Raw genomic sequence first — 15,740 nt, forward strand, 5'->3', positions numbered from 1 at the left:
TAATCTAGGACTCCATGCTATGCTACGGTACAACGAGAGCTTTTCCGGCAACCATGTGTGCAGGTGGTGCAAAGTGCACAGAGAGACACAGCGAGTTCAGACTGTTTTGGAACCTGAGCTAACACGCACTGTCATTACCCATCAGAGAGACTTAGATCTGGCAAATCCATCCATGACAGGACTCAAGAGGGACAGTGTACTGAACCAATTGTCATTTTATCATGTCACTCACAATATTGCACCCGATATAATGCATGACATTTTGGAGGGTGTTGGACCGTATGAAATCAAGCTGGTCTTGAATGCACTGATTGATCAAAAAGTTCTGAGTCTAGATCAGCTTAATTATAGACTCACCAGCTTTGATTACGGTTTTTCAGACAGGGTGAACAAGCCTTCCCTGCTGAGTAGACATGATCTTAAAAACGCTGATAAAGCCATGCGGCAGTCAGCAGCACAAACCTGGTGCTTACTCAGATTGTTACCTTTAGTAATTGGGGATTTAATACCAGAGGGCAATCAACAGTGGGAGCTTCTGCTGATACTCCTCAATTGCATGGAATTCATTTTCTCACCATCCATTACCTCACCGGGGATAATGTTTCTTGAGAAGATCATACAGGAACACCACAGCCTCTTCCTTGAGCTTTTCCCTGACTTCCACTGGAGGCCAAAGCATCACTTCATGCTTCACTATCCCATGGCCATTAAACAGTTGGGGCCATTAAGGCAGTATTGGGCAATGCGATTTGAGGCCAAACATGGGTTTTTTAAGCGTATCAGCCATGTAACATGCAATTTCAGAAACATTGCCAAAACCATGGCGTTCCGGCATCAAATTATGCAATGTTACCACTTCATGTCGAACTCTGTGTTGTCACACATTCCAGAGATTGGGCCAGGACATAGCTCATTTCTTGCCACCATTGAGGGCATAAAAGACATCCAGGGTGCCTTAGATGTCCCTCTTTTCAGTGAGGCCTATCTCCCAGCATGGGTAAAATATAAGGGCACTGAGTACAGATCAGGGATGATGGTACTCCTCTCCTGTGACTCTGAAGGTGATCCACAGTTTGGGTTGATTACAACTGTGCTGGTGCTCAATGAAACTACAAAATCACCCATAATTAAGCTGGTCATTCAAAAATGGCAGACAACAGGTTTTGAGAGGCACTTCTTTGCATACTCTGTTGTCCCCACCTCAAGCTTAATACCTACAAACATTGAGGACTTACTTGATCACCACCCACTGCATGCTGTCAAGTCGTACAGAGAGAATGATGACAGACTGTTCATTTCTCTCCGCTACAGAATCTTTTAAAGTTGCCAAAATTGCCATTGCTGGTGTATTTAGTTCTATTGGTTCTACTTTTTTTTTCTTCTGTTCTGGGTTACAAATGGCTCTCCTCCACACCCCTAGGTACAAATTCACAAGACAACACAGCATGTACAGGTAAGTAGAGGTAAATAGTGGTACACAAGTAGAAGTCTACTATATCACCAGGATTTACCATAAGCAAATAAATGTCATTGATGTTTACTTCTTTATCATCTTTCCAGACTGATAGTGCCCTGCTAACAGCAGCCCTCGGACCACTGACAGAAGAGCCACAAATTTCTGTAGCTGACCTACCACAGGAGACAGCCAATGAGGAAACTGTGAATTCCCTTCCACTTGTTTTTGAAGTCATTCCTGTGTTTGTAAGTCACATGCTAACATATTGGTTGCTAGTTATACTGTAACAAGTTCCAAATCTACTAGCCATATAAAACCTTAGCACATGCAACCACACTGGCTTCCAGTGGCCTCCTGAGTCCAAGTTAAAATACTCCTGACAAGGCCCCACACAACCATGCCCCCACTGACCTTGCTGACCAGAAAACCGCCACCCCTGTCTATCCACAACCATACACCTGCTGATTTTAAAAGTAAATTGAAAATCTCTTTTAGGTGGTATATGGAATGACTAACTAAATACTATTTTTTGCCCTTATGAATGTAATGTATTTTCTGTGAATTCTCTATTTCCAAGGACATTAGACCGATAATGGCAGCCACCTCAGAGGGCACAGGAATTCTTGTCAACTTAGACCATAATGGTCAATTGTTCTATAAGGAGAGAAGATGCCTGGTGAGAATTTTAGTTTCTCACCTAATGGAGAAATTTGGGGAAACGTAAGTACATTTATGTCAATGATGTTCTTTAATACCTCATTTTCAACTTGACATTTAGCAATTCATATTGTAAGAAGATGAACATTTGCTTTCCCCTTTTCAAACCTTTTCAGATGTGTTGTTTTGTGTTATAAGTATTATAACGACTCGTAACATTTATTTTTAACAGACCCTCAACCAACACAAAGATTGCCCTTGCTAATTCCTTGATCCAGACATTCCCATGTCTCAGGGATTCCTCTGACACTGGCAGGGTGAGGATCTTACTTTTATTTTGTTATATTTTGGGTCAGTGTTAAGTTTGAGATCCAAGATCTAAACTAATAAATAAGTTCAACAAGGACCCTATGACGTATATGTTAAAAATAGCTGTAAATAATGATCATTGTAACCAGTAATCTGTTCCAACCCTGTTCATAGGTATGTGATAGCTGAGCTCATTAACAATTAAGAGGCTAATTATGTTTTATTTTTTCCTTGTGAAGAGCTCATGGTTTGCCAAGGGCAGGAAGGCAATGCCATCAACTGGCTTCTTGGAGGAAAGGCTGCGCAACATACGGAAAAGGTTAAGGGCCACGAATCGTCCTCAACAAGTAGGAGAGGACTCCGTCTTACTTCGATTCAATAACAACCTCTACAACTTCACGCCCTACTTCAATTCCAACTTAAACAAAAACAAACACCCTCTTTTCCCTTTTTCCCCCAACAAAAAAAAAAACACACCCTCTCATTGTTTGACTTAACTGTGTTGCTGGTAGACTATTTTTTGACTAGCTATATTTGGTGAGTGGAGTGATTGGAACAATGAGAATAACCATACCATGGCCACAGAATTTTTAGTTTAGCTACCTCTTATTTTACCACTACACTTCTGTCTACCATTGTGAGAAGATTTATTTATTTATATTAGGACAATGCACATTAATCAACATTTCTTTAAATGCGCCAGTGTTAGCCAGTCGGATAATTTTCAACTGTAGTCCTAGTTGCATGCATGTCTTTATGGTGGGAAGAAACCGGAGCACCCGGAGGAAACCCACGCAAGCACGGGGAGAACATGCAAACTCCACACAGAAAGGCCCGGGACATGGGTTCGAACCCAGAACCTTCTTGCTGTGAGGCAGAAGTGCTAACCACTGAGCCACAGCACAGCAATACTTTAAATGTAATTTTCTTATTAAAAAATGTGCTGGGGGCCCTAGCTGGCCTAGTGGTTAGGGCACCAGCTCCACACCACCACCACTCCGTTAACACAGATCCTAACCCGTGCTCCTTTCCGGAACCTTTCTCCACTCACTTGCTTCCTATCATTCTCTACTGTCCTATCTGATTAAAGGCAAAAACAAACAAAAAAATAACTTTAAAAAACAAAGTGCTGGGCTCTTTTTTCATTTTCATATAATTCTTTGATCTGGTCTTGATTCTTTGCAGCCTCACCCATATCCCAGGAGAGAGCGGAGGAGATGACTGAATGGCTGAGGCATAACTCGGCGCCGAGCAACCAGTTAGAAAACTACATGGAGGCGACCGCTGTTTACCGTGCCGACTGGCTACACAAGAACACAGGCAAATCAATTGCTGAGGTTCTCCAAGAGTTCCCCCGACTCCTGTGTCCAGGCATGGTATGTACCTCAGTGCCCCTCAAATCTTTTTTGTCAGTCTTACAATTTGTATGGGTCAGACTGGGGCAGAAACACAAAACTCACACTTAAATTCATTCTCTCTCTATCACTTGATCTTCTTCTCTCTCACTGTCTCTCACAAACACAGACACACACACTCTCTCTCTCTCTCTCTCTCTCTGATCTTATTATTTTTGTTTTGATAATATATGATGTAATTATTCTACATCTCCCCCCTCTCAGATTGCGCAGGACTTCGAAGTCCTTTATAAAGAGGCATCAAACAAAATGTTTGTGAGCTGGAGGAGGTTCAGCGAGAAGATTCTGTATGTGGCCCAACGGGAGGGGAAGCTTCACATGCAGACAAAGTCTTTGTCTCAAGGTAGAAACTATAACACCAACATAACCCTTAGATTTGTATATTTGGATTTGTGCATTTTTCGAGCCATACGCTACTCTATGATAATAGATAAATAAACTATGATAATACTTATGTCAAACTATTTTCTTTCTTTACAGGCTCCAAAGACTACGTTGCCCTGAGGGTTCTGCCAAGCCTGATGCCTCCTGCAGTCTTCAGGATGGGCCGAAAGACATTGAGGACTACAGTGTCTGACGCCATGAAGGCTTTCATTGATCTTAAGCCTGTGAGTAGTCCTAGACTCACACAGCCCCTTACATCTAGTGATGCAGGTCTTTTAATGTAAAATCTGTTAGAAAACCTTAGCTGTCAGCTGGTCACAGTCTTTGTCATTCAAGTACTTTATTTATGGAATATTATTATTATTTGCAGGTTGGAACAAACATGGTGGAGTACCTTCAGGCAGCAGAGCAGACCAGGCCATACCCCTACACCCTGGTGTTGGGAGGCGATGAGCACTGCTCACAGGCATTCACCATTCTCAGTGGGCAGGCCCTGGAGCACGACAGCATTGTCCAAGCTGTGGATGTTTGTTTCAAATGTTTTTATGTGTTCGACATCAAATTCCCAAAGCAGTGTTCCTCTGCTTGGCAGTTCCTCCAGGAGGCTGTCTATGGAATGGGGGGGGGGGTAATGTGGCCCCATGTGTTCGTTTTTTGGAAACACTCATGCAATAAGGGAATCTCTCTCTCTCTGTCTCTCTCTGCCTCTCTCTGCCTGCCTCCCTCTCTCTGCCTCTGCCTCCCTCTCTCTCTCTCTGCCTCCCTCTCTCTCTGTCTGTCTCTCTCTGCCTCCTCTCTCTCTCTCTCTCTCTCTCTGTCTCTCTCTGCCTGCCTCCCTCTCTCTGCCTCCCTCTCTCTCTCTCTCTCTGCCTGCCTGCCTCCCTCTCTCTGTCTCTGCCTCTCTCTCTCTCTCTGCCTCCCTCTCTCTCTCTCTCTCTGCCTGCCTCCCTCTCTCTCTCTCTGTCTCTCTGTCTCTCACTGTCTCTCTGCCTCCCTCTCTCTCTCTGTCTCTCTCTGCCTCTCTCTCTCTCTCTCTGCCTCCCTCTCTCTGTCTCTCTCCCTCCCTCTCTCTGTCTCTGCCTCTCTCTCTCTCTCTCTCCCTCTCTCTGCCTCCCTCTCTGTCTCTGCCTCTCTCTCTCTCTCTGCCTCCCTCTCTCTCTCTGTCTCTGTCTCTCTGCCTCCCTCTCTCTCTCTCTCTGCCTGCCTCCCTCTCTCTGTCTCTCTCTCTCTCTCTCTCTTCTCTCTGCCTCCCTCTCTCTCTCTCTCTGCCTCCCTCTCTCTCTCTCTCTCTCTCTCTCTCTCTCTCTCTCTCTCTCTCTCTGCCTCTCTCTGTCTCTCTCTCTGCCTCTCTCTGTCTCTCTCTCTGCCTCCCCCTCTCTCTCTCTCTTTATTGTTAATAATTGTTATTGTTATTGGGCTTGTTATTGTTTTTCCAGTTTTTAAGTTAAATGAGTAAATTAAATATTAAATGTTTATTGTTGGGCTTAGTTGTGTTTAGCCTACAGCTTGATGAATGAGCGAAGTCGTGATGTCATGTTGGCACAGCGACAAGTCTGAAGAGACGGCCAGCGTCTTTAGTTATTGTTGTGACTTCATGATGATTGTGTAAAATGCAGCAGCAGTTTTTTTACAGATTTTAAACCTTTTGAACATTTGCTGAAGAACTAACAAAGAACTGCTGTTACAGGAACACGCCTGCTGATTGCTTCCTTTTTCACACCAACAGAAAGTTAAATGAATAAATTAAATATTCAATAAAATCATTGGCATTAATGAAGTGTATGCATTGTCTATTATTATTATTATTATTAAAAATATAGTAATTTCATAGATAGAAGGATAACTTAATTAATGGGTCAAATATCAACCCAACAAGGGGGTCAATTTAACCCAATATTTGGGCTGGTGGGCCTGACCCAGTAATGAGTTGCATTAACCCAACATTGGTGTCAGAATGACCCAGATTTTGGGTTAGGCGAAGCAACCCATATACTGGGTTAAAATTTCAACCCAACTCAAAAAGTCAAAACAACCCAGCATGTGTTCTGTCCTATATTGAACCAGGTACTGGGTTGGGAATAACCCAATTTGGGTTATTTTCAGCCCAGTATTTTTTAGTGTGAAGTCTCTTTTATATAGACCTTAGTGGTCCCCTAATACTGTATCTGAAGTCTCTTTTATATAGACCTTAGTGGTCCCCTAATACTGTATCTGAAGTCTCTTTTCTATAGACCTTAATGGTCCCCTAATACTGTATCTGAAGTCTCTTTCCCAAAATTCAGCCTTGGTGCAGAACTACAGCCACTAGAGCCAGTCCTACAATGAGCTTTCTTTAGGATGTGCGATTTCTGTGTCTGAAGCTATTAAGGAGGAGAGTGGGAGTGGCAAGGTGGAGGGTGGGGGTGCGGCCTTGACCAACTGCCACTTTTCTCGTTTGAAAGCCATGATGTCTCTCTCTCATGGGTTGGCCAAATTCTCTGGGCGGGCAAAGCAGAGAAAGGGGAGGTAACCTTGCTTGTTATGACCTCATAACAAGCAGATTCCAAAACGGCTCATCTGAGCTTTCATTTTCTCAAAGGCAGAGCAGGACACCCAGGGCTCGGTTTACACCTATCGCCATTTCTAGCCACTGGGGGACCATAGACAGGCTGGGGGAACTTATATTAATGTTAAAAAAACTCATAAAAGTGAAATTTTCATGCCATGGGACCTTTAAATTTCACTTTCAGTTGTAAATTTCCATCAGACTTAGAGATGCACATATTATAATTTTCTAGGCCAACCACTTTACAGCACACACAAATATTTATTTTCTATCTTTGCTTTAATAGAACATTTTACATTTTGCATAGAATAGATTTGTTTAACAGATAATCTATCGCTATAAAATAGAACTATATTAATTACTCCTGGTGTGGGAAATTCACACATCTAAAGTGTGATGTTATAGAAGAACCAATTCCTTCTTTTCACATCCAATATCCAACTTACATTTTTTTATAAATTTAGCAAACTGAACTTCTGTATGAAAACAGGGAAAACAGGTAATGCATTTGTACAAAAGGCCATCTATACACAGTGATTGTTAGAGTGCATGTCGGAGAATAGCATGGGCATGCGTTCCACCCGGCGGAAAAGTGTGAAAAAGAAAAAAAGACTCTCTGAGGGATAACTAGCCAGTGGAGGTCGCGTGACAACTGTAAGTCATATAAGTTATGTTGTCAGTTCATTGTTAGCTGGTGATTTTGTTGTTTGTGTTCTTCACCTGCTAGCTAAGTTGCACGTGGCAGCTGATTCAATATAACGGGGATTGTTGAACGCCCTTGCTCACGTTTGTATTTTATGTGCATTATTTACATGCTACAGTAGTTGCAATGCATTAAGATAATGTAATTAATTGTGGATTTATTGTTATTTGCTAGCCTATATATAATTCCTATGCATTGTGTATGGTAGCCTTTACAATGTTATTTATTTAGAGCATTTGACTGGAATAAAATCCGCATATGTCAGACTGACCGGCCAGTCACTGGTCATGGCCAGTCACGTAAAAAAAAGGCCAATTCCGGTCACCAGCCGGTCAATCGGTGCATCTCTAATAAGAAGTCAATGGATTGTGCTGCAGAGCAGAGGGCCTTGGATACTATTTGTCCCTAAGTACTGTATATATATTACTAAACAATTTACTTGTAATGACTTGTACTCATTATTATTGTACTTTGGTTTATTGGAGTTTTCTAATGTGAAATCACTAAATTGATAGTTAGCATGGCTATTAGTTATGACTCAGCATTTTCTGTTGCTGTAAGTTGTGGGTTTGCACTATACTTTGGGTATTTGTATTGGTTTCATCTCATTTCTGTTTGTCTTTTGCTTTTCGTTACAGTTTTACAGTATAAAACAATAAGTGAAGTTTCTTCGTCGAACCCCAAGAAAAGTTCTGTATTGTGTTTTTTGGAGAATGTTACACTGTTAGCTAACTGTTGAGCTTTGACGAAGCAACTCATTGCAAGGTCAGTACAAGTAACTAGAGGATGAAAGGTTACATGACGCCACTGACAGGCGACTAAAGGAAACATCCTGTGTCAAAAAATAAAATAACAGATTTCTCTGGGTTTGAAATTTGGTGGAAACATTTGGGATAGTATAAGAACACAACTCTCTCGCTCTATATATATATATATATATATATATATATATATATATATATATATATATATAAATAAAAATAAATAACATAGGTATGGTCATTTTTAGACATTTTAATGCAGAAATGTTACATATTGTACCTTTAAGACAGGTGGCCATGTGGGCAGCGTGTGTATATGACGTAACGTAAGTCCGACAGGGTTTGTTAGGGGAAGTGAGGCTCTCCGTGGGTAGAAAAGTACCACTGACACAGTGATGCGCATGCTTTTCCATGGGTAGTTAAGCTACAGTAGTCAGTGTTTTATGTTCGCTACAAAGACGAACTAAATCACCTGATTAATGCAACGTAATCACGACATCTCCCGGCCATTTTTCTCTGCAGAAAGCTGCTACCAGCCAGGCTAAAGCTAATATAGTTAGCCTAAAGAAACAATGCGTCCAACTAACATTACGGTTCGGAGCCGCGACGCTGGAAACGTAACACTGATCTACAACAGAAGTCGGTTTCTGACATGCTGGCTCTGCATGCACAGCCAACCACCAATCACAATCAATGTTGATAAATTGATTTAACAACCAAAGCAGGCCCTGCTAGTCGACCACAAGCTGAAATTTAGAGGAAGCAACATGCATACGTTATTGAAATCATATTAAGTCTGGACTGATCGTATTATATGAATACAATGGTGTCATGTCAGTCAACCAGCGTATTTAACTACCTAATGTCCCTCTCCAAAACCACCTCAGAAGAGTAGTCACAGCTAGGGTTGGGTACCCAAACCCACGCAAACGGTAGTATTCGGACCGGATTAGAACGGAAATTTCGGTTACGACTGAAATATTTTCCCTCTGTCGCTTCGGACAGCGGCAGACTCTTTTTTTCTTTCTCCCTTTTCTGCCGAGTGACGCACGTGCCCGCTCGCGGTGTGAAGAGCGTGTCCGCGCTATTCCTCGACATGCACTCTACAATCACTGCTGATAGACACCTTTTTGTACACGCTCCGAAACGGACGTAAAAATATAACTCTCTCTCTAGTCTACCGTTACCTAGCTACCGTAAATATAAGCTACTTTTAAAATGGCATATTTTCCCTCTGGGCTCACCAAAACGGATGTGAAAGCATATTAACCATTCACTGACTGCACGTGATCGCTAGTAAACATATTACACTTACTCTGCTAGTCTATCGTTCAGGACAAGACAGCCTCCCCAAATTGTCTGCCCTTTCAAACTCATACCTGGGTGTGTACAGACCTCTTTGAACCGTCTGAGAGAGTTTTCTCCTGTGCAGGACATGCCATAAGTCAGGAGAGATGTAGTATCTTGCCAGAGAAGGCAAATATGATCATTTTTCTGCCAAAGAACTGCTAGAGTTAGAAGCTGGTTGGCATACCAACTCAACATTTATTTTGTCATTACTTGTTAATAGTGTAACTGTTATTTGTTAAATTATTGTAGTTGTGGGTTAGGTGACTTAGGTTTACTATGTTTTTTTTTTTTTTTTTTTTAAAAGCCTTTTATTTTCAAGAATCGGCTTAGGAATCTGTTAGGAATCGGAATCGTAAAAATCCAAACGGTACCCAACCCTAGTCACAGTGCTCTCTTGCTCTGGTGTTTTTTAAAGTATTAAAGTAGAGCTGGGCAATATATCGATATTATATCGATATTGTGATATGAGACTAGATATCGTCTTAGATTATGGATATTGTGATATCGTAATATGGCATAAGTGTCTTTTCCTGTTGTAAAGGCTGGATTACAGTAAAGTGATGTCTTTTTCTGAATTTACCAGACTGTTGTAACTGTTCTATTTGCATTTACCCACTTCATTCGTCATTATATCCACATTACTGGGGATTATTTATCAAAAATCTCATTGTGTAAATATTTTGTTAAAGCACTAACAGTCAACACTACAATATCGTTGTGGTATTGATATTGAGGTATTTGGTCAAAAATAGCGTGATATTTGATTTTCTCCATATCGCTCAGCCCTATATTAAAGTTCAACAAAGAATGGTTCTCATTAGAAAATGAACTTCATTTTTATTTTTCTATGTAGATGCACTCTTACAAAATCACCCCAGTAGTTGAGAATGATTGATTTCCAAATAGAGCTATTTATGTCATCTTAATAATATAAATTATAGAGTAGGTCTAGACCACACTCTATAATTTAAAAAGATCCAACAATTCCCCCCAAGAGCAAGCATTTGGTGCAACAGTGGCGAGAAAAATCTTCCTTTAAAAACAGACAGAATGCTCAGACAGACCCAGGCTCAACTTACCTTAATTATAACTTGTGTCCTGCTAGTTGTTCTACAGCACTTTCTTTTAAAGTGCCCATATTATGAAATATTTTTTTTTTCCTGGGATTTGGGGTGTTATTTTGTGTCTCTGGTGCTTCCACACACATACAAACTTTGACAAAAATCCATCCATGGTGTTTTGAGTGAGATACGGTTTCTGAATGTGTCCTGCCTTCAGTCTCCTGGTGAGCTGTTCAAAATCGGCCCGTATTATGACGTCACAATCCGAAACGACCTGGCTAAACGCAACCGTTAGCTCGTAGCGTTAGCATGCTAATGCTACCTCATTCTCAGTAGCAAAGCACTGCTACAACACACACAAGTTCACCATAATCTACAAAAGAACTACTTCCATGTGCGCCCTCATTTAGAAGTCTCCGAGCTGATCCTGCCTTGTAACTGACCAAAGTTGGAGAAACAGCCTTTCTTTTACTGTCTCTAGAGTTAGCTAGCTGCATGATCTACAACTGAGCTACTGCGAAAGTGCAATCAAAGATAGTAAAGAAAAGAAGAAGAAGAAGAAAAGAGGTCTCACTCTGTAGCTAAAACAGAAACCAGGTGAAAAGAGGATCTGCAGCAGTGAGAGAGAGCTGTAGCTAAATTAGTACAACAAAAAAAAGATTTTTAAAAAAAAAAAAAAAAAAAAAAAAAAAAAAAAAAAAAAAAAAAAAAAAAAAAAAAAAAAAAAAAAAAAAAAATTAAAAAAAAAAAAAAAAAAAAAATAAAAAAAAAATAAAAAAAAAAAAAAAAAAAAATAAAAAAAAAAAAAAAAAAAAGAAAAAAAATAAAAAAAATAAAAATTAGTAAATAAAAAAAAAAAAAAAAAAAAAAAAAAAAATTAACAAAAATATGTTGTTTTGGAAAAAAAAAAAAAATAAAACTATTTTTTTTAAAAAAATAAAAAAAAATTAAAAAAAAAAAAAAAAAAAAAAAATGTTTGAAAAAAAAAAATATAAATATAATTTTTTGAAATTTTTTTTATAAAAAAAATTTTAATATTTTAAAAAAAAAAAAAGTGTTTTTTTCTTTCTTTTTTTTTATTATACATATTTTTTTTTTTTTTAAAAAAAAACATAGAAAAAAAAAAAAAAAAATATTTTTTTTCTTTAAAAAAAAAAAAAAAAAAATAATACTGATGGCTGCATTCCACTTAGGAGAGACCCTGGTATTAAACAATTAATGATGGCTGCATTCCACTTAGGAGAGGTCCTGGTATTGTGCATGCTGACTCACTGAAAGCCCCCTGCTGGTTGTACTACAACACGTAGTTTTCAGAATTAAGCATTTCCAAAGATGCCACAGTTGTTTCAGATTGACTCATCAAAACTCTTAAAAATCAAAGAAGACTCATGGCAGAAGAAATTCTCAGAGCATCAGATATCTTTCAGAATATTTAATATGTTAAACACGTCCTACAAATTTAACAGTAATATACTTTATATACACTTGTATTCTTATTATTCTTTATTAGTTTCAAAGGATGAGTTCTGTTCCTCCTGTGGAAATAAGGACCTGCCCAAACCAGCTGTAGATGATATTTGGGTGAGACTTAAAACATCAATAAATAGTCTGAATACTGACTAATCTGGAGTAAAATTCTTGAGATAACATTAAAGTAATCAAATAATGTCTAATTGTATACATAACTGGTTTTCTAATGTTTACATTTTCTTATTTTTATCCATGTGTGGATTCAGTGTGAAACTTGCACAAGATGGTTTCACACGCAGTGCCTTGGAATGACAGCAGCACCAATACCAAGCAAAAATCCCCCTTGGGATTGTTTGTTGTGTAACAGCCCTAGCTAAAGACGCTGTAGGGGAGTTTGGGGTTTAGGTCTGGATAACTAAAGGCTCCAAAATTTCAACTACTGCCACGATGGTAATTGTACACAAACTGCATAAAGGGAACATTAACCCCACCCAGAAAAGTAAACACAAGCTAGAAAATTCGTATTTAATTTGTGTTTTTCCATCATTCACATTAGTACAGATCTGAAATTATTTTCTATGTGAAGATTAACATTGTGGATGTGTTCATTATGAATGAATGTGGGATATTGATATTTAAGTTTGTTCTGCCACCGATGGCAGGTAAAAATGTTAAGTAAAATTTTACTTAACATTTTTACTTACTAAATGTTCAGTCTCAAATCATGTTTTAAGGCAACTATATATATATATATATATATATATATAGTAATTATAACATATTTCTTGAGATAAATATACCCAAAAATGATGCATGTTTACTTTTTGAAAAGTAATCGTTATAGTTCAACCATTAGGTGAGCAGTTATAGTGAGGCAAGAATGGAAACACTTTGCTTGGTAATTATTAAAGTATTAAATGTTTTTAGCAGAAAATATTCCCCAAAATTATGCATATATTATTTTTGAAAACTACATGTTGTAGTGCAACCAGCAGGGGTGCTTCTATGTGTAGAGTAGTTTTGGACAAATGACTTTGTTAATGTGACATACATTTTTTTAGTAAAAAGAATATTCCCCAAAATTATGCATATGCGTATATTTGAAAAATTAGTGCTGTAGTACAACTAGCTGGAGACAATCTATAATTGAGGTAAGTTTGGAGACACTACCTTATTTAATCATTAAAGAGAGAGGACAGAGAAGAGACACTAACATATCCTGGCTTGTAATGGAAGACATATGATGCTTTTGATAACCGATTGCAAATAAAAAGAAACGTTACTGTTGTTTATCTAGATAACATCCCCGAAATCCCTATCACCAGACTCCATGTAAATAATCAGTACTTCTAGCATGTATAGAGACAGCATATTTCCACATGTAAATCGGTGAATTATGGGTTTATTTCAACCAAACCAGAGTGGTGATTGTTGGAACAGTGTGTGACAGGATGAGGTTTGCCCCTCCCTCTTACCTGTGCATGGGAGTGCGCACCAGCACACCTGGGGCTCATCCCCTTTGAGTGGGAGCAGGTGGGGGCTCTATTTAAGCATGTGTGTGTGTAGACTCGTTCTTTTTTTCCCCTGTCTTCTCCTGTTGGGTGTGGAGGCGTGTCGGGGCTGGCGTGCTGTACACTTTTTTTTGCCCTAGGTCGTCCGTTTGGGCGTGTGAGCCGACCCTGTCTTGGCTGGGGATGTCCCGGTGTGGTGCCTACCTGTGCTGCTTGCGTTGGGTGTCTCGGTAAGGTGCGTGCCTCCCTGTTTCGACCCATTTGGCGTTATCAAGATCTGACATGTCTTATTTGTTATAGTGTGGGCCACTGCATGTGTGCGGAGTGGGTGTTCTGTTTTAATGCTGCGTTTCACAACAAAGCTGGACTGGGCTGCAGCCTCATACATGCTGCTGTGGGGCTATCATGGTGCCACAACTAATTAAAAGGGCCAGTACTCCCCGGCGCGTTCTTCAACTCACTGATGCTGTTCTGGATTCTGGTAAAACTGGTCTGGATACTGGTACAAAATTGGCTCTGTAGGTACTGTATTAACTGTGTGTGTGTGTGTGTGTGTGTGTGTGTGTGTGTGTGTGTGTGTGTGTGTGTGTGTGTGTGTGTGTGTGTATTGCATGTGGGTTTTTCTTTGTTCTTTTTATTTTGGTTGATTTGCGGTTTTCTTATTATGCATGCTCGATTGTTCATTTGAATTGTGTTGTTTATTACTTTTTCTAATATCCAGTACTTATCCATTTTTAACAAAATATTGCTATTTTAACATATCTAATTAAATAAAATTGTATATTTTTTTCTATAATTACTTCATTGTCTCTGACCCCTGATTTTGATAAACTGATTGTGTGCTTTAAAAGGTCTTGGGCCTATCCCAAGTGGGGTTGTCGGACATTTTTAGTTTAGTCATAGGCCACTCACCTTGCCAAGTGGAAAGACAAACCAAGACTGCTTTGGATAGTTTTATTTTGTTTGTCCACTTTGAATGCAGTGTGTTTTACAATGATAAAAGTACTGATTATTTACATGGAGTCTGGTGGGTTTGGCGATGGCCTATTACAGAGCTAAATATTCAAACAGCGCTTATGAACAAACTCTTATTTACATACGTCCTGCCGTCATATCGTTGCTGAGAGAAGAGATCACAGGAAGGAGAGAAAGATCAACTGAAGGTTTAATGACCAAACCTGCTCTGTGTAACCGAAGCTGAGGGTTGAAAACCGCGTCCAGTAGCTCCCGTTGTCGCTCGTTCTCCTCTTTTGAACGACAAAGTTCCTCCTCGTACTCTGCTATCGTTCTTTCAAACAGCCCAAATATCTCTTCAGCAGCCGCAGTTAGTCGCTGCTCCACCAACGCTCTCAGCATCTGGACTTTACACATTTTACCTCTTTCTCAACACAACAAGGATACTCTGCTAACACACATTTCTGCTAGACGCCATCTTGCTCAAAGTGGGAAGTTAGCAGCAGTAAATACAACAGCTTCCGGTGCAGATTAGTTGCTGAGCTTCAAAATAAAAGTCCGGAAGTGTTTGAGGCAAATTTGAAAAACAAACCGGAAGATAAATGATCTAAAATAGTGACAGACTTCCTCTGGAAAACACGCAGGAATATAAGTGATTAAAACACACGTTTGAAGAAAGACAAACATTTAACCCTCATGCCCTTCTCCAAAAAAAAAATGACACTGGACACCTTTGAGGCAAAAATGTCCACGCACACAAAAACTGCTATTAAATCATCATATATCAATATGTTTTTCTGCTTTTTTTTTTTTTCCATAAATCACTTAAACAACTTCTAACTTAATCAAAACTACCAAACATTCATTTTCATTTTAACCCTTTATATGCCAGTTTATTTGAAGTATTTCATTATGTATTACAAATATTTTTCCATATAATGAATAATATGTAAATGGGGCTTTGGTGGTGATTAGAGGCTTGGATATGTCAAAGATGAGCAACAAAACTGATTTGATTGCATCAGTATTTTTTTGTAGTTCCAGATACTCCCTCTGGACACCTTTTGTGGACAAAAATGCCTCATTGACTTCCATTATAACCACTTTTTTTTTTATCTCACTGCCTTTACAGTATAAAACCGTGTGTGTGTGTGTGTGTGTGTG

The 15,740-nt window shown here is 39.3% G+C and overlaps 1 protein-coding gene across 2 annotated transcripts in view; it reads right to left on the reverse strand.

Moving 5' to 3' along the window:
* LOC120559390 (gastrula zinc finger protein XlCGF57.1-like) overlaps nucleotides 1-15,080 on the reverse strand; it is a 42,632-nt gene extending 27,552 nt beyond the window's left edge. Inside the window, exon 1 of one of the 2 annotated variants that reach the window (XM_039801082.1) lies at nucleotides 14,801-15,076. In XM_039801082.1, the coding sequence (XP_039657016.1) occupies nucleotides 14,801-14,993 (193 nt within the window). In that variant the 5' untranslated portion in view covers nucleotides 14,994-15,076. Of the gene's footprint in view, nucleotides 1-14,800 lie in introns of both variants that reach the window. The other variant, XM_039801079.1, reaches the window with a different exon arrangement.
* Between the last annotated feature and the right edge of the window lie 660 nt (nucleotides 15,081-15,740).

Source organism: Perca fluviatilis, chromosome 5, assembly GCF_010015445.1.
Source record: "Perca fluviatilis chromosome 5, GENO_Pfluv_1.0, whole genome shotgun sequence".
Taxonomy (NCBI): domain Eukaryota; kingdom Metazoa; phylum Chordata; class Actinopteri; order Perciformes; family Percidae; genus Perca; species Perca fluviatilis.